The 25,689-nt window shown below is 39.5% G+C and overlaps 1 protein-coding gene across 2 annotated transcripts; it reads right to left on the bottom strand.

Annotated features, from left to right (window-relative positions):
• Nucleotides 1-825: 825 nt before the first annotated feature.
• gtf3c5 (general transcription factor IIIC, polypeptide 5) lies at nt 826-25,689 on the bottom strand. Of its 2 annotated transcripts, none has more exons than XM_063211042.1 (11): nt 25,355-25,689; nt 15,414-15,612; nt 13,408-13,606; nt 12,814-13,009; nt 11,810-11,914; nt 8,969-9,083; nt 8,753-8,833; nt 8,482-8,567; nt 4,259-4,341; nt 2,465-2,613; nt 826-1,064 (listed from the first exon to the last, which is right to left on the bottom strand). In XM_063211042.1, the coding sequence occupies exons 1-11, from the start codon at nt 25,568-25,570 to the stop codon at nt 904-906; spliced, it is 1,590 nt and encodes a 529-aa protein (XP_063067112.1). In that variant the 5' UTR covers nt 25,571-25,689; the 3' UTR covers nt 826-903. The 2 variants fall into 2 exon arrangements, with proteins under 2 accessions (XP_063067112.1, XP_063067113.1); XM_063211043.1 differs by having other exon boundaries at nt 826-1,061.

The following is a 25,689-nucleotide window of genomic DNA, read 5'->3' as shown; positions in this document are numbered from 1 at the left end:
AATTGTTGCTTTCATTTCATTCATTATGCTTTCCTTTCAGAGCGCAGTGTCACAATACGCCAGTTTTAAACTAAAACTGAAATTGAAACGGAATAAACGAAATTGCCAGAGAAAATTGCAGGTAGTGTTCAGAGTCATGCAGATTTTGAGACATGCCAAGTGATAAAACCAGTATACCACAGCAGTAAACGCCTTTACATCGAAAATATCAAATGGATTTTACACGTACTTAACAATTATTCAAAAGTGTGTATTCTTTTCTGGTGCACCCTGTATTTACAATTTTAGTTGCCTAACAATTATGTACACCTGATATAGGGTGTGTTGGGCTCCTTCGATCACACTCTCTCTTACTATACCAATGTGCATGACCTAAAATGTGTAAATCCAATAGGATTCCATGTCCATACAGTTTGGTGTGGGGAAATGTGCATAAGATCAATATGGTTAGCCTAATAATTCTGCACAGCCTGTATGTGTCAATCACACCCATGTTATGCTACAAATACAATAACTTACAGTATATCACGAAAGTGAATACACCCCTCACAGTTTTGCAGATTTTGATTTTAATCTGGGGTGTACTCACTTTTGTGAGTACATGTTCAAACATTAATGGCTGTATTTTGTTTTTTTCTGAGTGAACAAGAAATTTAAGCGGTTAAATATGTTGTTAAAAGGTCACTAATCATTGTGTCAAAGTTACATTTCTGTAATGCTTTCCTGTGAAAAGATATACTCAAAATTCTGCAAAACTGTGAGGGGTGTATTCACTTTCGTGATATACTGTACACTGAAATCAGAGAGAAGCCAACGAGTAGAATGTAACATGTTTTTTGCTTAAAATATTTATTCATCTGTAACAAAACAGTGCAAAAATATATACAGTTCTGGTTTCAAGATTCACATATAGTCAAGTATTTCTGTTTCCATCTCGTTCTCGCTGCCATCAGAGGGCTGGTACTCTTCGTCCTCATCATCTTCCTCCTCCTCATCGTAGTCTCTTTTACTAATGCCAGTCACAGACTTCTCTTTAGTCTTAGGAGTGTGGAACAGCCCAGCTGCTGAAAATAAAATGTTTGTGGTCATGGTCAAACAATAATATTTTTTCCAGTTCATTGAATACTGTGAAAGCAAAAAAGGTTGCCTGACACGGCCAGTTCCTCTCTACTTCTTTATATTTGTAATTGGGCTACGAATGAAATGTCAGGCTAGCAAAGGCCCATCAAATTAAAAAAAGAAAATCTAAGCACATTCCTTTATAAAACACTCTAAAAACAATAACTGCTGACCTAAGTGATGTACAAGCAGCTCAGTTACAAAAAAGTCATCAACAATAATACAAATGATAATAAACATCAACAACATATTCAGTCTCAATGTGCATGTGAATAGTGAGAATATAAAAGCATTCTACCTTATTCCCTTATATCACATATATCTATTCCATCATAAGCAAATAATATTCAGGATAATCAATAAAATCATTATCAAATCAATAAAATACATAAGGAAAATTAAGTGATCCTACAAAATTAAAAGATGATCACACACCTGTACAAATTTCACTGTATAAAAGTGTTGCATACTATGACTATGTCCTTGATTGCTAAAGCTTTGGATAAAAACTGATGTAATGAAATGTAATTTAGTTTGATATACTAGTCATCACATGCTGACACCCAGTTTAAGCACATGTTGTTTGGCTTTCTGAACCAATTGTAGTTGACGCAGCTGGACGATCAGCTTTGTCAGAGCCCATGTTGTTAGTTAATGTGTGACTGTGGTCCTTGAAAACTCACAACCAGTACTGATAGAAATGGAAAAAATAGTCATCACCCCTCTGATAGACCGCCTCTGTGTTTACCTCTAGAAATAAGTGCCTGCTCTCAACTTGTCTTTATGAAAAGATTTATGAAAAGATGGTCTGTAGTTTGAACATCCAATCCTGGATTTTACATCCTAAAACGTTCACTGACTTAGTATGACCCGGTAACCTATTATATATGGCCACTAACTATCATTTTGAAATATACAGTAATATAAAGTACTTTGTATCCCTTATTCTGTAAGTCCATGCCAAACCAAAAGATGTACACAGTGCTTCAGTAAGTTTCAATTTAATGTTTAGAAAAAGCACTTGAGAATAATTTGGTAAAGTAGTAATCTGCAAAAGTTTGTAGAATCCTAGTTATCCTAGTTTCAATGCAACAAAGAGGGGCAACAGACATGACATGAAGATTTACACAAGGACGGTATGCAGTTTGAACAGGAAAATCCTAAATATGAACTTTTTGAACTTTTTTTTTTGGTCAAAATGTACTGTGGCCCATATTAACATTGTCATCTGTAAGCTGTAATGTAAACTGACAGACACCTCAATTTCATTCAGGATTAATAAAAGTACTCTACTCTACTGTCTACACAACGATCATGCCCCCCCTGCCACCCAAAAATGTCTTACTGCTGTGTCCCTTGGACTCGCGGATGGTCTTTTTGATCATGAGGGACATGATGTCTCGGAGCTCATCAGCCGTGCGGGCCATACACCAGCCGTCGCGCTCATCACAAACTTCTTCCTTCCCATCGTTACGGTGGATGATGCTCTGAATTCTGGGAAGGAGACAAACAGAGATGTGGGCTGCCCATAAAAAAACAGAAATACACAGTGGCTACACAGGTTTTCAGGTACCGTTTCGTTCTGCAGACAAGCAAAGTATTCGCTAGCCTCCTTTAACTCACATATGAACTTCAGTGTCAAGCCCAAATGTGGGGGGCTTAGCGCACATTGGTGCATTGGTGAGGTCACACACTGATGTTTGTTGAAAGTATTTGCCACCACTGAACTGTAGAGCAGTGGAGATATGTTCTCTGGAGTGATGAATCACTCTTCCATGTGGTGATGAGTCTGTGTTTGAAGGTTGACAGGAGATCGGCACATTTTGGACTGCATAGTGCCGAGTGTGAAATTTGGTGGAGGATGTAAGGTGTGGGGCTGTTTCTCGGGATTTGAGTGTGTCCCCTCAGTTCCACAGAAAGGAATTTTGAATGTTTAAGGATACCAAAACATTTTTGACAATTCCATGCCCCAAACCTTTTGGAAGCAGTTTGGAGCAGGCCCCTTCCTCATCCAACATGACCGTGCAGCGTGCACTAGTGCACAAAGCAAGGTCCCTAAAGACATGGATGACAGAGTATGGTGTGGAAGAAATTGAGTGGCCTGCAGAGTCCTAACCTGAACTCAATAGGAATGGAATGGCACATAAGTTCATGTGTGAGGCAAGGTAGGTTTGCAAAAACATGCAGGCCCATAGCTCAACCTCATTTTGTATTCAAATTAATGGTCTTAGAAAATAAATATTTTTAAATAGTCTGGATGAGAACAACAGACAGGCAGTATCATAATACTTATAATTTCATGACCGCTGCTTTCAAGAAGGCTGAAATTCTGGATCCCCTTTCTGGAGACCATACATACATAAATAAGCAAAAACACTTGAATGTTCTAGATCTTTTGCTAATTTAAACACACACACACACACACACACACACACACACACACACACACACACACACACACACACACACACACACACACACACACACACACACACACACACACACACACACACACACACACACACACACACACACACACACCTCAGAATGTAGATTTTTTGCAAATTTAATGTAGAAAGGTTCGAGCAGTATAGTAGTTATTCAATATCCAAGCCCATTTTTAAAGGTGCACCGTGTAACATGGTGGAGCAGGGTGACCAGAGTAGGTATTGCAACTATGCGGCTCATTAAAACTGTGATGCCTATTGCCAAATTTGATCTTTTCATGAATATCTTCTGAATTATAAACCACTATTTACTAGTATAACCAAAGCACAGTAAGTTTTGCAGCTAAAAATGTCTATTTCTGGAAATTCAAAATGGAGGACCATGAAGAAGACCCCCCCTTTTTCATGTGTGAAAAATGCAATTTTCTCAGTCATATTGAATACTTAGAATTTGATGGTGGTGGTTAAGTATTTGTTAAAAAGGTAAAATTTGTGAATGGTCAGCATGGATTCTGGAAATGAACTACTAAAAATACTACACGGTGCACCTTTAATTTATTATTCATTGTCATTCATTAATAACAATAATAATAATAATAGTAATAATAATAATAGTAATGGTAATGTTATTTTTATCATTATCACTATTATTATACATATATTATATAAGTAGCACGATTTCTTTTTCTTACTGATCCACTTCCAGGTCACACAGCTGGTAGAACATCTGCCTGTATGGCGGAAGCATCCCTTCGTGAAACCTAAATATGGATTCCTGTGAAAAGATTTCACATGACATGTAGAGTTGATTTTTTATTTTTAAACTTTAAAATCCCACACATGGTGCCTTTTATTTATTACAACTTATTTCAACATTTTATTGCTGCAATGACTCAAGAACTACCGTAAACACCAGTAACATTTGATGCTTGATGTTGCGTTGCGCAACATTGGTCCTGGCGCCTGGAGCTGCATTACGCAACATTCAGGCTCATGAGATTTGAGACAACTTCATTAAAAATCTCTGTTCGTTTGAGATGAACAATGAAAGATGAGGCACTTAGTGTTTGAATGCAACTGAGTGCATGCTTTTATGTGCTTCAGAAGCTGAGATATTTAGGCTTTTATAGGCTGAGGGCTAGGGTGCATCAAACGCCCCTCGAAAATGAAAACTTCCCAAAATCCCACTCTGCTCTTGCAGTATTGTTCCTTTGCACTATCATAACTCCCTTGTAAAATTCTAGGAAATTTGATTGATGTTAAAGGGTGGCACAATAGGCTTGAAATTTTGAATGGTAGTGAATGGGCATTTTTAGCTAAATCTGTGCAAAGTGTTTTTTGAGACTGATTTGATCGAAAACGGTGAGAACGGTCATTTGGAAGAATGCTCCAGGTGCCTTTCCACTGCCCCAGGATATCAAAACCCCCCAAAAATGGCTAAATAATTGATACATGGGTGTTCGAACATGGCTAAAAGATTAGCAAATAGGCCCTAAAGCCATGCTGAAGGAAGGCTCTAAAAACAGACACAGGAAATTTCTAATCTGGGAAAGTGGAAAGGGAACTGGAGCATTCTTCCAAATGATTCTCTTCACTAATTTTGTCCAAAATAGTGTAAAAACTGCCATTCAAAATCTCAAGCAGTGTGCCACCCTTTAACATTAAACAAATTTGTTAAGGTTTTACACAGGTGTTATGTTTATACAAAGGAACAATTTTGCAAAAGCAGAGCAGGATTCTCAGATGTCGGGGCATTTGATGCACCCTACTGAGGACAGTTTTTCTTAAAAGGGACTCAGGCATTCAGCACCCTTTTGCAGGTGCCTGAGGCATCAATTAGTTAAGGTGTTGTTCATGACATCGCAGGCTAGGTTTAGAAAAGATATTGGCCATTTTAAAATGCAGCTATTTATAGTCCATTTTTTACATTTTAATAACTCATAATTCATACTCTGAAAATGTGTTCCATGCTGTTTGTGTAATTTGTAGAGCCAGCATTCAAACGTCAAAACCATTTTGTGTGACTTAAATTGACTAACCTAATCAAGGAAGAATGCATGGTGTCCCACCCTATTAATTAATACTGTCTTAGTCTACATCTCCCTTAATATTGGTGCCAGATTCATGCAAATGATGCATGGTTTTATGGTGACTGTGGGAAATGTGCGATGAATTTGATATAATCAAATATGGACATACAATGGACTTGTAGCACCCCTTAGAAGCCAAACTGCATCAAATTCAATGCATTAGACTTAGGTGTCAGGAACACTTGTGATGATAATGTTTGTGGCAGCCGTTATGTCATTAATTTTAATATGACATGTCATAAACATCAATAATGTGTCACTAATGTTCCTGACATGGATCGTGCCATTCTTATGTACGTCATCATATCCATGTCATACCCTTATAGGCTCTTTTCCACTGCCCGGTTTCTAACCGCTACAGCTTGACACAGCACTACTCGGCCACCACTTGTTGCTTTTCAATTAGCTGATCCCAAGCGCTTCCCACCGATTGTGACGTCATGCTACCTCGGACAACTTTGGCTTCTCGGTCAAGATGCGGCTGCTGCGTAGGCAATAGCATAGACCTAATATTCAATATGGGGACACAAACAGTCTTAAGTTGGTATTGCTTTTTTTCACCGACATCAAGTCAAATTAGTGAACGTTTTCAGAATTATGTCGTAGACTCCTAGCGTTCTAAACCATTTTTAGGTGTTTTTTTGTACAGTCACAGCATATTGTGTGATAGGGCCACCGAAACATGCTATGGCTCGTTTGAAAGGTGAGACTTTCACCTCTTAGTGCGTGAAAACCGCTTGTCTATAGGTGCTTTCATTGCTGAGCTATTGTAAGCTAAACCAAGGCCGGTATCGGCCAAAATCAACATGGAATGGAGAAATTGAGGCTTTTATGAATGATGCGCCGTTTCAGAATCTTGTGCTTTTTCACGGGGTCCAATATGAAATTTTACTAGACACGTCTCTCCTGCTCTGCCACCTCCCCCTGCAATCGTATCAACCAATCAAACACATTTTCGCCTCCAGAAGTACACGTTACTTCCTTGTGCACAGTCCTAGTTCCTGCGCAATTAATCTTTGCACACACGCGAAACGGGTCTCAGTCACACGCACACGCACGTCCCTAAAGGCATTTAGTCCAACGTCAACAACAAAATCCATTGATCGGATGCGTTAATGTGTCCGATCCTTGTGTGGGAAACAGCTGTTGTGCTGTGCCATGCATCCATGCATGCTACTGTTTACATAGCAATGCTAGCTTCACCGACAGTTAGCAGCCAGCAGCCAGCTTCCCCTGTTCACTACAGCGTCAATTTCATCATGGGGGTAATAAAAGAACAGAATGAAGAATCCAACGTATCTGGTTGCCGATCAAATCCGAGATAAGGGTAATAATCCAATCGCAGTTCACAATGTGTAGGATCTGGCCAAGGTGATTTGCATTATCCCCCAGAAGGTGTGCTGGACTCGATGTGAAAGTGAAAGTGTTGTCTTCTGTAAGCTAATTATTGTGCGAAGCATACTATAAAGCGCCATAGAGTGGACGCTGACTGTAGCCTACTGTAGCACTAAGTAAACAACATACAAACACGATTCTTGTGTTTAAAAAGATGGCGGCATCGCAGACACTTTGCAAGGTGTACACAGAGAGGGGAAAGGGATGCGACAGTGACGTCACTGACGCAGGGGAACTGTTCCGGACAGTAGCTTTACAGTTATCAAAAATATTCTTGGGTTGGCGCTGATCCCGGCGTTGTGATTAAAATGTCCAGATGATGACACAAGCTTTTGACTGCCATCTATGTCTGTTCTACTTATCACAGAGCTCCCAAAATCACACACAATAGGCATTGAAGTGTCTAGTTGTGAAAAAAACAATAAAAACTCAAAAACGGGTTTTCCCTGTTTTGGGAGCCAACGCATTGGAAGTAAAAACGGGCTTTTCCTGTGATTTGGTAGTCAATGTGTTAACAATGTCGCGATATCTGCTATCACTTTTACATTAACCCACACATGCCTTTTCACCGTGATGAATAGCCTGTAGGCTATAGGCCTATTTTATAGCCTATTTATTCATTATCCTATAGACTAGGCTATTTAGGCTATATTTATGAATAATGTAGGCTATTGTAGGCTAGGCTACACCTTATGGAGGCTATTTTATCGAGTGTAATGGCAATAAATGGCTTTTAATTCCTATGTTTTAATTTCTATTTAGCCTACTCTGAATACGGGAGTAACAGTTTGACCGCTCCTCTGGCTACAAGTTGTCCGAGGGTTCTCGACAGCTGTATTATGACGCACCAAAAATGGGCGTGACTTGGGATCAGTCATTTTGGGTAAGACACAGCTCAACTCAACTTAAAAACCAGCCGGCCAAAGCAAGCTGAGCAGGTCTTTCGCTGCCTACTAATCAGAGTCCGTGACAGCTCATCCTCACCAGTGAATCAAAAAATGATCATGGTGGCCACCAGATAAACTCTCTTGAACTGCTCTTTAGTTTGACACTGTATTACTTTGATATTAAAATCGAAGGCAGAAATCAACATTGTAGTATCAAAATATGATGTCTCTGAAACTATTTACAACCTACTTCAATAGGTGAGATATCTGTTGGCCTTACCTAAAGTCAATTAGCCTACGTTAAGTAATACTACGTCGCAATGCCAAAAACGTAACTTCAACTCAGAGTAACACGGTTTGTAATGGAAACACAAACCAAGCTGGCTTGACAGTACCACTCAGCTCAACACGGTATGCACGAAACGGCAGGTCACAGCCATGTTGTACAGTATATGGGAAAACACCTTATGTAGACCCCTTCTAAGTGTTAACCAGCATTTGTGGTCTTGTAAGTACCTTGAAGTCAAATAAGGCCTACAGTACCTTAAGCCTGTGGCGGGGTTCACCAGACCTGCGTGAAGAACTGGGGTTCTCCTCAGTAATATCCTTCAGGCTGGCAGGTGGGGGACCTACATCGGAAAACATTCATATTCAGCAATAGAAAAGCAATAAAAAGTCTATTTAGACCAAGCAAAAAAAAAGAAAAGAAAAAAAAAGACAGACAGAAGAAAGAAAAGAAAAAACAACACATTTCTCTATTGAAGAAAAACAAAAAGCAGCATTTTTCTAATGAGACTGGAATTGTTCAGCTCACCTGATTTGTTAAATGACGTGTACAGACTGTAGTGGTAGGCACTTCGTTTTGCTTTCACTGGCATGTCTCCAGCAGCGTATCCTTCATGGGGGAAAGAAAGGCAGATCAAACAGATAAAGTATCAATATTTGCATTTGACAGGTGGTGAGTCTCCAATATTGTGTTGATAAAATCTTTAGTTCAAAATTGATTGCCAGTGGACTTTGCAACTCTCACCATGTTTCATCCCACAGCGTATTCGAAAGTCCAGCACTTGGTAGATTTTCGCTTCTGGATTTTTCCGAGGGTCATAGCCAAATCTCACCCACAAGCTCCTCCAAGGCCCAGTCAACTTGTGATGCAAAGAGATAAAAAATAATTGAAATGCATTGCAAAAAAAGTTAACATACTGATTATTTCAATTCTAGGACATGATGACTTTCAAGCTTCATAAAGTAAAAGCCCCATCTAGTACATGAATCAATGTGCACCAGCTGACTAATATACCAGCAGGTGCTCGAGGAGGGGAGGGGGGCATGTGGAACTTTCAGCTGCCTTACTATGGCTATAGAGGCTATTCTGCCCTACTAAGGTAAAGTGCAGTAACTACACATTTTGTCAAAATTAAGTTTATACTGAAATGGTCTTCATTACACCTACAAAGCCTTTTGGTCCAAATGTGTCCCATTTCTGAGCTATTGCTATGTCAAATTTGCAGTGGCTACAATATCAAACCTAATACCAAGGCTTTGAACGCATTTTTCTCAGTTTGAAAGTTGGCGTAGCTTAGTGTTTCTCAACAGGGGCGGTACAGCCCTCCAGGGGGCACTGGAGAGCTCTAGGGGGGCGTTGAGAAGGATAGAGCTTGAAAGTCCCGCCCCTTAGTTGCGCATTTCACAGGACCTAAGCTGACCATCTAACAACATGGTAGCGAGTAAATCTCAGTGATTATATGCGCTGGGCTACAAATATGTCGTTTAAGAGGCTAGATAAATATTATTCATACAGAAGTATCAATGTTTTGTTCCGAGGCCGTCTACATGAAAAATGTGAACACAGTAACACAGCTTTCTAAAAAGTTTAGGAGTTCGTACGAAAAATGAAACAATTATCAACAAATATCAGAAACAACATATGTGGAGCTCGTGGCACAACACGGAGGGGATCGAAATATCATTTTAATACCGCCATTGGATTACATGCTTCGATTTTCGGCTAAAAACGCCGTTGAGGTCCCATGAAATCGGGGGAAGTGACGTCACTTTCAAGCTCTATACAGCTGAGAGAGGGCGGTGCTTGGTTGCCATTGGAGGGCATTAGTCCATTTAATTTTTTTAATACTAAGGGGGGCGTTGTCAGTCTTATGATGATGCCAAAGGGGCATTGGGAGGCTTGTGATTAGGACAAGGGGGCGTTTCAACAAAGGTTGAGAACCACTGGCGTAGTTACTGCACTTTGCCTTTGTACTGTAGGGCAGTATTGTATCAGGGCATTATTCTCACATGCTTTTTTTTAACATCAAGCACTTGTAGATGATCATGCCAACACGGACCAGTACCACAGTACATTGACAAAAAAAATGCACACAAAGTGCTTTAGCAACACCTTGTCGATATCTGTGTCTGTACCTGTGCCTGTACCTGTGCCTATAACCAAATGACAGTAGTTTGAACCTAAATATGATCTTCCCATTTAGCATCATAAACACGGTTTTGTGATTTTTTTTCTCTCTCCATAACATTATTGGTTTCTTTTACAAACCCACACCAGACTAGAAAGGGGGGCAGGGGTTGACGACAAGGGCTTTACATTGGCACTAGGGCTGCACGATAATGGGAAAAAAAATCATAATCACGATTATTTTCGTCAAAATCGTAATCACGATTATTAATCACGATTATTGATTTTCTGCAGATTTTTTTGAAAGTTATAACAAGATGAAATATAACCAAGAATTAACTATATACGGGATGAGCAAAATAAAATTAATTGTAATAATTATGTAAAGGCAATAGCATGAAACTTAGGTGGACAGATGTTCTGGCTTCAAGGACGCTCTCAAAAGTAGGTCACTATTGCCACGATTAAATCACGATTAAAATTTCGACTTTAACGGCGATTTTCGGTTATTTTCGATTAATTGTGCAGCCCTAATTGGCACCATAGAATCTGGCCAAAAATGGATAAAACGTGGCCGTCGCTAGTAACAATTTTACTCTCACTATTCAATTAAGTCTTGGGTATGACATACCATAGTAGCATACATCCTATTTTCTCACCTTATGTTACATTTAGATTTTTTTTGTCTGATATACTGTAGGTGGTTTCATTTAACACACTATGATTATAGCACTGATTGTCTTGTAGTGGTGTCAACAATAATCAATTCTGCAATGCATCACAATGCGGGGCAGGACAATTCAATAATCGATTCGGGAAGGGTCATAATCAATGAGGCATATTTGTTCAATATGTCAATTACTTCAGAGGATATTTCCGGAGCAAATGAACGTTTAATTAAATTAAATTTGAATGAAAGCACTTCCAAACATTGAAAACGGCAAGACTGATACAGAAAACAACCAGTAAAATGTTGTTCAGTATCTGATTGCTTATATTGCCTTATGACTGATGAAAAATTTGCCTTGCTTTCAGTAGAAAATGTAATGCATGGCAATGCATCGTAGAATTGGATTGAATTGATTCAAACCTCCAGAATCGTAATCGAATTGAATTGTGAGGGCATTGCCAAGGCACACCACTATTGTCTTGGTTTATCATTTTCTGAGCTTAGATGTATCATGGTAAGGAAAACATGTCTAAAAAAAATACTGACAACAACACTGTGGCTAGTAGAGAGGCTGAATGGCTAATGACTGTGGGAAAACACTAGCCACTGTGGCCAGTGAGCAAAAAGTGAGTTAAATGTTAATGTCAAGCCCTGGTTAACAGGAGGGGTTTCTCGCGGTCAATGAACTGTTGTTAACCTCTGCTGGCTCACTATACCAAGACCAGACAAAATGGAGCCTGATGTTGAGTGCCTGTTGGCCTGGAGGCCTGGTCTGTTCACACGCTCACCATGTAATATGCCACGTAGGGCAGGAGCAACTTCAGCTTTTCCGGATGCACATCGATGTTGGCCTTGACCGCATTACGGGACCAGATGGGCCGTCTCTCAAACAACTGCGGGGGTGAGGGAGAGCGAGACAGAGAGAGCGAGACAGAGAGAGAGAGAGAGAGAGAGAGAGAGAGAGAGAGAGAGAGAGAGAGAGAGAGAGAGAGAGAGAGAGAAAGAGATAGAGATAGAGAGAGAGAGAGAGAGAGAGAGAGAGAAAGAAAGAGATAGAGATAGAGAGAGAGAGAGAGAGAGTCACGAAGAGGGTGATGAATGGAAAACTTTGAGATAAGGAAATCAATCAATGAAATCAATGTAATACAGGCTATTTGCTGCTTGGACTTATAAAACACACCATATTGTAGCGCCGAGCTGTATCCACGTCAAAAGGACGACAGAGGCAGCAGATACAATTAAAAAGCTAAATGGACTGCATTTGAGTATTCCTTCAAGCATTCAAAGCTCTTTACTTTGTACCGTATGCTATGCCTCATATTCACCCATTCACACTCAGGAGTGGCAGTGGCTGCCATGCAGGGTACCACCCTGCCACCAGGAGCAATTTCAAGTATCTTGCTCAGACAAATCAAATTTAATGCCACACCTCAAAAAGTAGCTAAATGTAATGCTTTTCACGGCCTTAAATCACATGTTCTAAATGTAATGCTTTTTAATACTTTTTAATGCCCCGCGGGGACCCTGTCTACTGTGTCCATTGACCATGGGCATAAGCTGTGTGGCTTTTGAGTACCTGGAATAGGGGCCCACGAGGAAAATGCCCGCTATGCCAGATGGCCAGTCCAGCCCTGTCCCTGACACTACTCTATTACTACTTTATTACAACCCATTTCAACCTTTATGTCCCATTATCTCTTAAATGAATAAAGAACCACACACACCACTTTAAGGTGTTGTTCATGACCTTACAGGCTATTTTTCAATTCATCATACACACACACACACACACCTTTCGAATTTCTTCTTCCACCCTCTTATCACAAGGATGGATGCTGACTTTCTTCCAGTTCAGCTTGGCGGCCTCCAGGGGTTCAGAGGGAATCTCCTTCTCTTCAAAAGGTACAAAGATGGCGTTGTGTGGCCGCCGCGCTCGACTGAGGCCTATCAGGTTCTCGCTGGAGGCCACCGGTGGACCACAGCCCTCTCTGTGGACCCAAAAACAACACACAGCTCAGCCTTCTGACGTTGTGTTTAAACTTAGCCTAAAGCAGCAAAATGTGTGCAGATCCCAAAACCAATTGTTACGGGTGCTAGTTACAGTGTATATATAATACCTGGCAATATCTGCATACCACAAGAGCCCCCTTGCTGTGACTTATTTAGTGAGACTCAATGTTTCAACCAAACAAATTTCATCTGGTGTCATTTAAAACCACTGTATGTTCTATGTTGCCTATACAGTATTAACAATATACAGTTATTCTATGAATTTCCACGGCACACCAGATGATCTCTCAAGGCACATTAGTGTTCCGCATCACAGTGATTTAAAAACACTGCTCTAGATAAAGATAGCACTAGCACAAAGATGAGCTGTACTGACTTGTGCTGTATGTCTGGCCGGTAATAGTAGTCTACAGAGTTGTCCAGACGAGAGAAGATAGGTGGGGGCAGAAAGAGAGGCACATTCTGGTCGAAAAACTCCTTTTTTTCAGGCTGGTGCAAAATCACTTTGTTGTATAATGAAGTCCAGGTCTTGTCTGGTTCTGAGTGTGCAGCAAGATACTGGATTTCTGCCATTGCTGTGAAAACAAACAAAAAAAACCCAGCAAATATATATATATATATATATATATATATATATATATATATATATATATATATCATCACAACATTTAATTTTTCAAAGAGCCCCTGTTACAACCTTATTGTGGAATTGTAATCTGTTACTTAAGGGTCATGTCACGTGAAATCAGACACTTTGGGACCCGACCGACACGGATTTCAATCATACTTGCTGTGCCTGTTTAGTAGCAAGGTAGCACCCCAGAACTGCATTTTTGTGAATCTGACACCAATATTAAGGGAGAAACAGACTAGCAAAGGTTTACATATGAGGGTAGGACACTATGCATTCAGCCTTGATTATATCAGTCAGTGTAAGTCACAAAAATATGTCCGTGGTGTTATTTGAAAGCTCTTTTCTGGCTCTACAAATTACTCAAACAGCATGGAATACAACAACCTTCAGAATATGAATTATGATACATTGAAAAATTAAAAATTGAATATCAAAAAAACTTATATTTTAAAATGGCTGGTTTCTTGTCTAAACATAGCCTGTAAGGTCATAAACAACACCTGAAAATGGGGTGTTTGGTTCTTTATTCATTTCAGAGATAATGGGACATAAAGGTTGAAATGAGTTGTAATGAAGTAGTAATAGAGTAGTGTCAGGGACAGGGCTGGACTGGCCATCTGGCATAACGGGCATTTTCCCGGTGGGCCCTGGACCCATGTCGGTCCCTATTCCAGGTACTCAAAAACTACACGGCTTCTGCCCATTGTCAATGGACACAGTGGAAGCTAGACCATTTTAAGCATTCAGAGAAGGCAGGGTTGAAAGAATAAGTTCAGTAAAGGATTGTATTAAATGTTCAAGCATCAAAGGGTATGTTGTAGCTGTATATGATGGCAACTAGTGGCTAGCATGTGTTGAGGAATGTATGCCGAGCACTGGAGAGGTGAAACTGAACTTCCTGCATCCTCATGGACCATCTCCATCCTTCACATATTCCGATAGACATGCTGTCATGTGATATTACTATGGTATCACCATATTATTACTAGGTGATTTGTATGATGCCATATTTTTGAGTCCCATTGTCTCGAACCAAGAACCAAACACCAGCATGTCAGGTGTTGTTCATGACATTGTGTTGTGTCATGACTATGTTTAGACAAGGAACTGGCCATTTTAAATTCTATTCTCTATTATATTCAATTTTTAATTTTTTAATTTATGATAATTCATATTCTGAGGGTTGTTGTGTTCCATGCTGTTTGTGTAATTTGTAGAGCCAGAAAAGAGCTTTCAAATAACACCACGGACATATTTTTGTGACTTACACTGACTGATATAATCAAGGCTGAATGCATAGTGTCCTACCCTCATATGTAAACCTTCGCTAGTCTGTTTCTCCCTTAATATTGGTGTCAGATTCACACAAATGCAGTTCTGGGGTGCTACCTTGCTACTAAACAGGCACAGTAAGTATGATTGAAATCCGTGTCGGTCGGGTCCCAAAGTGTCTGATTTCATGTGAAATGACCCTTAATGGTCTCCGTCATGTCAGAGCAATGTTGTTATGATGTAGTTAGAAGTGTTTTCACAGTAAACGGGCCCCCAACAAGTCAATCTGAACAAAGAACCTACCATGATTGCCATAGTTGTAGTTGTATTTGCAGCAACAGCTTTATATTCCATATTTAATAACAATTATACCCTTCATCATTTTGGACACTCTAGAAATCCAGTCAATACCACATAACAAGTAAAGCATGACAAAAACTATACTAAAGATCTGAGGCTGTAGTGCACTACGCCACCTTGGAACTTGTAAGTTGTCTCAATAACACCAAGGATTTCCATGCTGATTTGAACTTCCTGACTGTCTCCTTTGCGAACTCGTCTTCGAATCCGCAGCAGGAGGTTGGTGGAAGGATACCGGTTTCCATATAGTGGATGGCAGTATGGGTCTTTGGGGCGATAGCGGAGTTCAAGACGCTTCATCGAGTCTGAGTAGGTCTGAGAGCAAAGAAAGAGAAAAAAAATTAATTAAGCAGGAATGAAAACACTTGAGTAAATAATAATAATAAAAAAACAGGACAGCCAGAATGGTACACACTCCAGCTGTATTCACTTCTAATCAATACTGCCATGCTTTTGCTCTACCAAATCCAATGAATGATAAAAAGTCTATTTACTATTGATAAAGTGTGACAGTATTGATTGATTAGAGATAATTATAATTATAATTGTAATGTGAAATTATAAAATGTTTCAATGAATTACTCTATACACCGGTTTGTTAAAATGTATTTTGTATTTTGGTGTGTTTCACGCAATGTCAAATCGAGCAAACTGCGATAGTTCTGGCAGACCACATAGTCAACGTAGCCTTTGCTTATTGGCTGACGCCGACCCAACCCATACAGCTCTCCACTAATCAGCTGCACTTTGGTTAATCAGCTGCTGCCCGCAATTGGATGCTGACCTTTGGCACGCTTTATTTAAACTATCAAATTTGTTTTCCTGTCATTGCCTTTTGATTGTTGTTTTGCACCCACCACCTCCCCTGCTCCACAAACTAATCATTGCCAAACAATGTCATACTGTTGTCATTGTTGCTTGTTCTAGGGGGTATGTTGCCTTTCCAGCTAAATGGAAGGCACTCCACCTGAGGATGCTGCCGTTCCCTGTCTTGTGGAGCTCAGGGAGAAGCAGGGGAACTTCCTTGAAACAGAGCCATACCGCCAAACACAAATGTCTGCATTCAGAAATTAAGCTTCCAAAATGTATCTATGTTTCCCCATCTCATTTTTGACTGGAGTGGTTCTGACAGAAATAACTTAACGACCATTTTCGACAAAATGAATGTGTGGTTGCCCCTGAAAATGACAAATGGTAATACAAAGAGTGTAATATTAGGTATTTACTTTCAATGACACAGCAAGACAGTGCGTTAAACGCCCTCTTAATATCATTCCATCCCTTGAAAACAGATTATATTGGGGATAATAACAGAATAAATACGTAATGAGATAATGCGTAGAAACAGAAAGAGAAAATGGGGTCATTCCACGCCAAATCAACAAGAGCCCGCACACTTAGGTCTCAAAAAATTCTGAAAATATTACCAAGTGTACCCGTGGTACTTAAGAGAAACACTGTAAATTTATTTGAATGAAAGATGTATACTCTCCGTGTTACAGCCAATTTTACTGGGGGAGGGGGGTGCCCATTTTGTTCACACTCTTTTTTTTGTCAAAGTTCACAAGCCCGTAGCTCAATAACTAAACCATGTAGGAAGTTCACATTTGGCATGCTGGTACATAGATAGGAATAATTCGTTGCTAAACTGTCAGTTTTGGTCTGTATGATCCTGCATCGTCATAGCATTCCCTCAAAGATGATACAAATTGTACTGGAGTTTTTGGCTGTGCTCTGTTTAGGCCTTCAGAAGACATATTTGTGCCCAACATAGCCTCTTGATTTTTTCCCCTTGTAGAGACAAGTGGGAACACTGTCATAAAAAGCTATAAATAGAAAGGAAACCCCATCAGTGTTTGACCAGAAGACCTCACAAGTTTGACAAATCATTTTGGGTGTCATGGGATTGTCCACAGATTTTTATTTTATTTTTTTCTTCATTCTCCATGAATTCTTCTTTTTAAATATGCCAATGAGACTTGTCTTATGTGATGTTTTCTTTTATAATTTCCAACCTGAACATGGGCAACATGCACATTGAGAGCAATATGTTTTCTATGCGTTTCTTCCGCTGCCATCTGCTGGTCAAAAAAAGTAACAACATGACTCTTTGTGCCTGACCTACTGTCTCTTTTGGTGTGCGAACCTGCTCCCACATTGAACGCTCCTGAAATCATTGAAATTGAAAGGGATACCTGCACCCCTGCACAGGGACTCTCAGGTGATCATGTCCGGGCAAAATTTGCATTTGATTATTTAGTCTTTACATTAAATGTTATCGAAATCATGTTGCCCTCAATGTGCATGTTGCCCATGTTCAGGTTGGAAATTAAAAACGAAAACATCACATAAGACAAGTCTCATTGGCATTTTTAAAAAGAAGACTTCATGGAGAATGAAGAAAAAAATAAAATAAAAATCTGTGGACAATCCCACAAGGGGTTCTGGAGCTCTGAAAATGACACCCAAAATGATTTGTCAGACTTGTGAGGTCTTCTGGTCAAACACTGATGGGGTTTCCTTTCTATTTATAGCTTTTTATGAGAGTGTTCCTACTTGTCTCTACAAGCGGAAAAAATCAAGAGGCTATATTGGGCACAAATATGTCTTCTGAAGGCCTAAACAGAGCACAGCCAAAAAACAGTACAATTTGTATCATCTTTGAGGGAATGCTATGACGATGCAGGATCATACAGACCAAAACTGACAGTTTAGCAACAAATTATTCCTATCTATGTACCAGCATGCCAAATTTGAGCTTCCTACATGGTTTAGTTATTGAGCTACGGGCTTGTGAACTTTGACAAAAAAAAAGAGTGTGAACAAAATGGGCACCCCCCTCCCCCAGTAAAATTGGCTGTAACACGGAAAGTATACATTTTTCATTCAAATAAATTTACAGTGTTTCTCTTAAGTACCACGGGTACACTTGGTAATATTTTCAGAATTTTTTGAGACCTAAGTGCGCGGGCTCTTGTTGATTTGGCGTGGAATGACCCAATGATGAAACACCCTGGTATTTTCAAAATAACTTTTGAACATTTAAACCGATTACACCGCACTCACGATTAAGAGACCAAACAAACAAAAACTGTGAAAATTGAAAGAAAAATGTTTCCCCATCAAATATTTTATGGCCAAACTTTTGGTTAAAAGACAAACGGAGCAAGACAGTCTAAACTAGTTGGGGCACACTGTGCAGTCATCATCCATTGTCACATAGAAATTATTTGGGCGTTGTTTGAAAGCTCTTTTCCGGCTCGACAAATTACATTACAACATGGAATGCAACAATGAATAATATTTGTCCATCTCAGCACAGTTCACGAATATGATGGAAAATCAATTATAACTCCCAAAGCATACATAGTTTCCAAGATCTGGAACCCCAAAATGGCAAGACTCTTCATCACGCTTTTCACAAATTCAGTTTTTAAGGCTTAATATAGCCAAAAATAATCAAGGCATGCTATTTGTAAGTACATCATCTGGTAGACAGGGTCATATTGAGGGGCCATGGTGATTTTTAGGCCTGTATCTTCCTTCAAACTAAAACCAGAGGTGTCAAAATCTGCTTGTAAATTTTGAATGCAATTCACAGGCTTGAAAAGTGGGCATGGCACCCCAACTTTGGAGGGCTTCATCTCCGCAACCGTTGGACGTAGGGTGCTAATACTTGGTATTCTTTCAATTGACATCAAAAGGTACCTGTATGTGAGATATCGGGTAAATCGGAGAGGGTCATGTGGGGAAGGCGTGTGAATTGACATGGAATGACCCTTACCTCTCTTCTCAATGTTTATCACTGAGTTGATGAATATTTTAAAGTACAACATGAAGATTTTTTTAGGAGAAAAGTGAAAGGTCTGAATGGGCTTAAAGGGTGCCATTGGTACCATTTAAGCCCACTTGTGTTCCAAATAAGATCATATAGTTATTTCTCTATCAAAATATCTGGTGAGGTGTGTGAGTTGAGTTTAAACAGTGTAGCCTACATGGCATAAATGGTTTCATACCAAAATATTCTTCCAAAATGTAAGATCTCCTAAAAAATAATGCATAAACCCTAATTAAATATTACAGCATCTCTTACTTCATATACTTCATATTCTTCATCCAAACAGAGAAATTTATTTTTTCTTATTGATTATTGTTAGTTCATTACATTACGCCTTTTTAACCAACAACTTGAGATTGTACAGCACTTTTTATGTCCCTCAAAGGCATTTTTCATTAGCATGCATGCCAACTTGCATGCATTTCAATGGGGTGTACCATTTAAGCCCACCTAGTACCCATTAAGCCCGCCTATACAAAAAGCTATTTTATGGAAATAATCAACTCCACAAAACATTTCATGATGCATTTCTTTAAAGATCAATGTCAGACAAACTGAAATATGCTTCCTATTCATACCTAACCACTTAAATTCTCACGGTAGTGTAAGATAAACAGGGTGTGTGATTGTATCAAGAGAATATCGGCGTTTGCTCGCTCATAAAACACATCTTTCCATTTGAAGGGAAATGCTATAATTTAGTAAAACACTGCATGTATATATATAAAAATCATTACATTTACCTCTTAGTTAATCAAATATGAAAGTATTTTCAAAACATTTGACTTAAACTACATGAAATTCTATGGTTTCTGACATGTTTTAAAACGGCAAAGTTTTGAGGCGTCGTCTTGTAAGTTGACCTGAGACAGTGTTCACTTGGATGGGATAACGTGACGATAAAAGATGTGATTTGCATGCAATAAAAACATTTTGTCAGTAACCAAACCATTTAATTGGATAGGGTGATGAACAACAAAATTCACCTTTTCCCTTTATTTAAATTGACCTCAATGTTGAAAGTGGGCTTAAAGGGTACATTGGCTTAATGGGTACGCTTACCTTACCAGCATGCCAAATTTGAGCTTCATACATGGTTCTTGAGCTACGGGCTTGTGAACTTTGACAAAAAAAAGAGTGTGAACAAAATGGGCACCCCCCTCCCCCAATGAAATTGGCTGTAACATGGAGAGTATACATCTTACATTCAAATAAAGTAACAGTGTTTCTCTTAAGTACCATGGGTACACTCAGTAATATTTTCAGAATTTTTTGAGACCTACAGTGGCTTCAAAAAGTCTACACACCCCTCCTCAAATGTCAGGTTTTTGTGATGTAAAAAATGACAGAAAGATAAATAGATTCACAGCTTTTTCCACCTTCAATCTAAACTATTAACCTGTACAATGCAATTGAGAAACAAGCATAAAGCTTTAAAGGGAAACAATAGAAAATAAAAAACCTCGGTTAACATGGTTGCATAACTATACACACCCTTAAATTAATACTTAGTTGCAGTAACTTTGGGCTTGTCTGGGCTATTCCAAAACCTCAATCTTATTCTAGTGAAGCCATGCTTTTGTAGACTTAGGCGTGTGCTTGGAGAAATTGTCGTTCTGAAAGATTAGTTCCTCTGCATCTTCACCTTTCTACCAGGGGGGCGAAGGTTTTGTGCCACTACCACGGCCCCTGTGAAATTTTTCATAATTCCCTCCTCCCTAATGAAGGCCCCAGTTACAGCTGAAGAAAAACAGCACAAAAGAACAATGCTGCCACCACCATACTTCATGTTAGGTATGGTGTTATTGCAGTGATGTTTTGCGCCAAACATACCCTTTTGAATTATGACCAAAAAGTTCAATCTTGGTGAGGTACATTTTTCAAAAAATACTTCTGTAATCTCCCAAATGCATGTGGGAAGATGTGTTATGGTCAGGTGAAACTGAGGTTGAACATTTTGGACATAATTCCAAAAGGTATTTTTGGCACAAAACATCACCGCAATAGCACCATACCTAACGTGAAGTATGGTGGTGGCAGCATTGTTCTTTTGTGCTGTTTTTCTTCAGCTGTAACAGGGACCTTCATTAGGGAGGAGGGAATTATGAAAAATTTCCACAGGGACCGTGGTAGTGGCACAAAACCTCCGACCCCCTGGTAGAAAGGTGAAGATGCAGAGGAACTAATCTTTCAGAACAACAATTTCTCCAAGCACACACCTAAATCTAGAAGAGAATGGCTTCACTAGAATAATATTGAGGTTTTGGAATGGCCCAGACAAGCCAAAGGTGCTGCAACAAGGTATTAATTTAAGGGTGTGTATATTTATGCAACCATGTTAATTGAAGTTTTTTATTTTCTATTGTTTCCATTTAAAGCTTTATGCTTTATTCTCAATTGCATTGTACAGGTTAACAGTTTAGATTGAAGGTGGAAAAAGCTGTGAATTTATTCATCTTTCTGTCATTTTTTACATCACAAAAACCTGACATTTGAAGAGGGGTGTGTAGACTTTTTGAAGGCACTGTAAGTGCGCGGGCTCCAGTTGATTTGGCGTGGAATGACCCACATGTTAGTTAGGGTTGGTTGTCACAGTACTTTCATTATCTGTGGTCGTGTCGCAGCCATAGCATTAGGTGTTTTACATTCAGTTTGTGTGTGAAATAATAAATTATATTTTTAAAGTTCTAAAGAGTAAAGTAGCAAATGGACTTTACTTGATGATTCTGTCTGCTATATTTAGATTCATATTTCATTGAAATTAGAAATGTTGTAAAAAAATGTATCTAATGAAAACATTTTCTATTTTCCGCCATTGGAATAATATGTGACAACACATATTGCGCACCTTTGCGCAAGGTGCCGACAGCACATCTTTTGAAGAGAATGGATTCTATGGGATCTATGACTATACAAAAGTACCTGACACGAGGCATTGAAGCTGTATAGAAATGGTTTTCTTGCAAGCAATATAATACTGTGTTTCCTGAAATTATATTTAAAGGTTAACTTCTGCAAATTTCGACATGCAGTTGTAATGCTCACACAAACCCTGGACTTGTCAGTACCTGAGGTTTCTTTTTCTTCACCCTTTTCCGATATCCTGATCATTGTAATGGGGGCAGGTGTTTGTTTACATTAAAAAAACATCTTGATTTATTCCCAATAACAATCAAAAGGTTATGCAACATCAGCAGACAACTAGCAAACAGGGATACCTTTTGTGATAATATTTAGAGTGGGCCTGTTAAGAAAGTTTTTAATGTAAACAAAATCTGACCCCATTAGAATAGCTCAGATCTCGGAAAGGGCTCGAAAAATGCAGCATAACCGGAAACTGATAAGTCAAGTGTAGCGTGAGCAATACAACAACATATTGAAATTGGCTGAGGTTATGCTTTAATTAAAAAGAACAAAAAATGTGACAACCAACCCTAGAATTCTGCGGCAAGAATTTTAACAAAGACCAGAGGAAGAGAGCATATCACTCCTGTTCTGGCAGGCCTACATTGGCTGACACAGAATTGACTTTAAGATTCTGCTGACAGTGTTCAAAGCATAAATGGTCTTGCTCTCAGTAATATCTCTGACATGCTCTCTTTATGCCCCTGCCAGAGCTCTCAGATCCACTTATGCCAAGCTGCTAAGGACTCCCACCCCCCAAAAAGAAGATTGGTGACGCCGCTTTTCATTGACATGAGAAGAACCACCTCCATCGACTCCTTCAAGAAGCAGCTGAAGACCACCTTTTCACTGTTGCCTATTCTTAGCTGCCCAGGCATCACAGCGACCTTAATCTGTTTGTAACTAGGGGGCCTAGATGGCCGCTTTGTACCTAGATGGCCGCTGATCTCTGCCTGAGGTGTCTTCCTGACTATGGGTGTTTTTTTCTCAGATTGTATTGAGTCATCCGTCCACCACCACCCCCCCCCCACACACACACACACACATAAAATCATAAATCAAGTGAAAAGGGAGTTTTCCCCCACCCCTGTTGCCCCCACGTGCTACATCTGAGTGCCCTATTCCCTGTGACTGCCTGTAGCCTATGACACTTCTTTTTTGGCCTAAACCTGATTCTTGTGGACTCTAGATGCCTAACATTTTGTTTCTGCTTATCTCTTCTATTTCAACTACTTTTTCATTTTAGTTAACTTTTATTTTATTTACTTGTTGTCTTATTCGTTCTCTTCCACTTCACTTCAGCATTTTTCAACATTGTTGTATCCATTTGTTAATAAGCACTTTAAGCGGCATATGCCCTGTATTAAATTGTGCTACAGACACCCCAAGTTCCAAAAACTCATTTCAGGAAGATTCTTATCGATCCTTTACACCCCCGAGAAAAAAACTGCATTAGTGTTGAAACATGTTCATGTCCTTTCTATTGTCCAGTCTGCATGGAACACTATGCCTACTATTTTTCCTGGGACTGCAGGGTGTTCTACCAAAGATTCTCTATTCATTATCTTTCTCGCCGGCATTGACAATTTGAAAAAAAAACTCTGTAACTCGCATAGTCTAAAATCAGGGAGATGTTATCTGACTTGCGGGCATCAGGGAGCCACTATCGATATCAGGGAGACTTGGATACAAATTATGCCTTTAGCTCTATAGGGTCATTTCGAGTGAAATCAGACACTTTGGGACCCGACCGACCCGGATTTCAATCATACTTGGTGTGCCTTTATAGTAGCAAGGTAGCACCCCAGAACTGCATTGGTCAAGAACATCCATTGCCAGTTTGCCACAACAGAGATGTACCATCATGAAGCTGAGAACCTGTCGAAAAGGTTTGAATCTGCAAGAACTATTCCAGGTACTCAAAAACTACACAGCTTCTGCCCATTGTCAATGGACACAGTGGGAGTTAGGCCATTTTCAGCATTCAGAGAAGGCAGTAAAGCTCAGTAAAGGAATGTGTTACATTTTCAAGCATCAAAGGGTATGTTGTAGCTGTATATGATGGCAACTGGTGGCTATCGTGTGTTGAGGAATGTATGCCGAGCACTGGAGAGGTGAAACTGAACTTCCTGCATCCTCATGGACCATCTCCATCCTTCACTTTTCCCTTCAGACCAGATAGACTTGTCATGGATCATCAGGATGTGCTTCTGGTAGTGGAACCTGTAACTGCAACGGGACGTACTTATACATTATCTACAAAAGACACAGCTGCTGCTTCAAATGCACTGGTAGAGTACAAAATGAGAGTGTAGCCATTGATTATCTCTTTAAAGTACGGTAAAGGAAGATGGCACAGGTACAGAGAAGGAATGTTCAAACATTCACATATCATCATTTGGTGTACATAAATGGACATCTGCCTTAGTTTCTGAAACCTGGGACCATGGACACTGACCATTTTTGTTTTGTTTTTGTTTTGTCATGTGATGCTACTATGGTATTACCATATTATTAGTAAGTGGTCTGTATGATGCCATATGTGTGAGTCAAATTCTCTCTAAAATGAATAACGAACCAAACACCAGCATTTGAGGTGTTGCTCATGATATTGCCGGCTATGTTTGGACAAGGAACTGGCCATTTTAAAATATAGCTTTTTTAGATATTCAATTTTTAATTTTTCAATTTATCATAATTCATATTCTGACAGTTGTTGTATTCCAAGCTGATTGTGTAATATGTAGAGCCAGAAAAGAGCTTTCAAACAACACCACAGGCATCTTTTTGTGACTAACACTGACTGATATATTCAAGGCTGAATGTATAGTGTCCTACCCTCACATGTGAACCTTTCCTAGTCTGTTTCTCCCTTAATATTAGTGTCAGATTCAAACCAATGCAGTTCTGGGGTGCTACCTTGCTACTAAAAAGGCACACCAAGTATGATTGAAATCCGGGTCGGTCGGGTCCCAAAGTGTCTGATTTCACGTGAAATGACCCTATAGCAATTTACAGGTTGGTTATAGTCCCCCAAGCCCCTGAACTCGGCTGCTCAGGTGGGATACTCTTGCCATGCAGTTCATTTCACCTTAGAGTCACATTATCTCTGCGATGACTCAAGAACCACACAATCCACTACAAACAATTTTGTTGTAACACTACAGGTAGGCCTACACTATTTTCCAGTCATTCAATCTCCTGCAGACATCAGGCTACTGAAGACGTGACGAGGAACCACTGCTTCAACCACGAACGCACGAGGGTTGAAGACACCGTATTATGTTATGTCAATGTTTATGTTTCGCAACTTACCTTGGTTAGTCCCCTTTCACCCCCAAGTGTATCCAACATTTTGTCAACATTGTTGAAAATTCCAGGATATTCCACACACACCAGTTTGTTATCAGGAAGATTAACAGAGGCAGAATTTCCAGTTATAATTGATGATGCATTTTTGAAGGTGGCTTCATTTGGCGCGTCGCCCTCGGACTGCTCGAATGCCAAAGATTTTGGGATATCAGAGGTCATTTTGAAATGTGTAAGTATAATTAAATAAACAAACAATCGTCAACTCTAGCCATCCAACATCATGACATTCTTGATCATGTTTGTAAGAGAGTAGGTCCTTCGATCTTTCAAAACCGGTG

This window comes from Engraulis encrasicolus, chromosome 11, assembly GCF_034702125.1.
Source record: "Engraulis encrasicolus isolate BLACKSEA-1 chromosome 11, IST_EnEncr_1.0, whole genome shotgun sequence".
Classification (NCBI taxonomy): Eukaryota; Metazoa; Chordata; class Actinopteri; order Clupeiformes; family Engraulidae; genus Engraulis; species Engraulis encrasicolus.
This window is presented reverse-complemented; position numbering and strand designations above follow the sequence as displayed.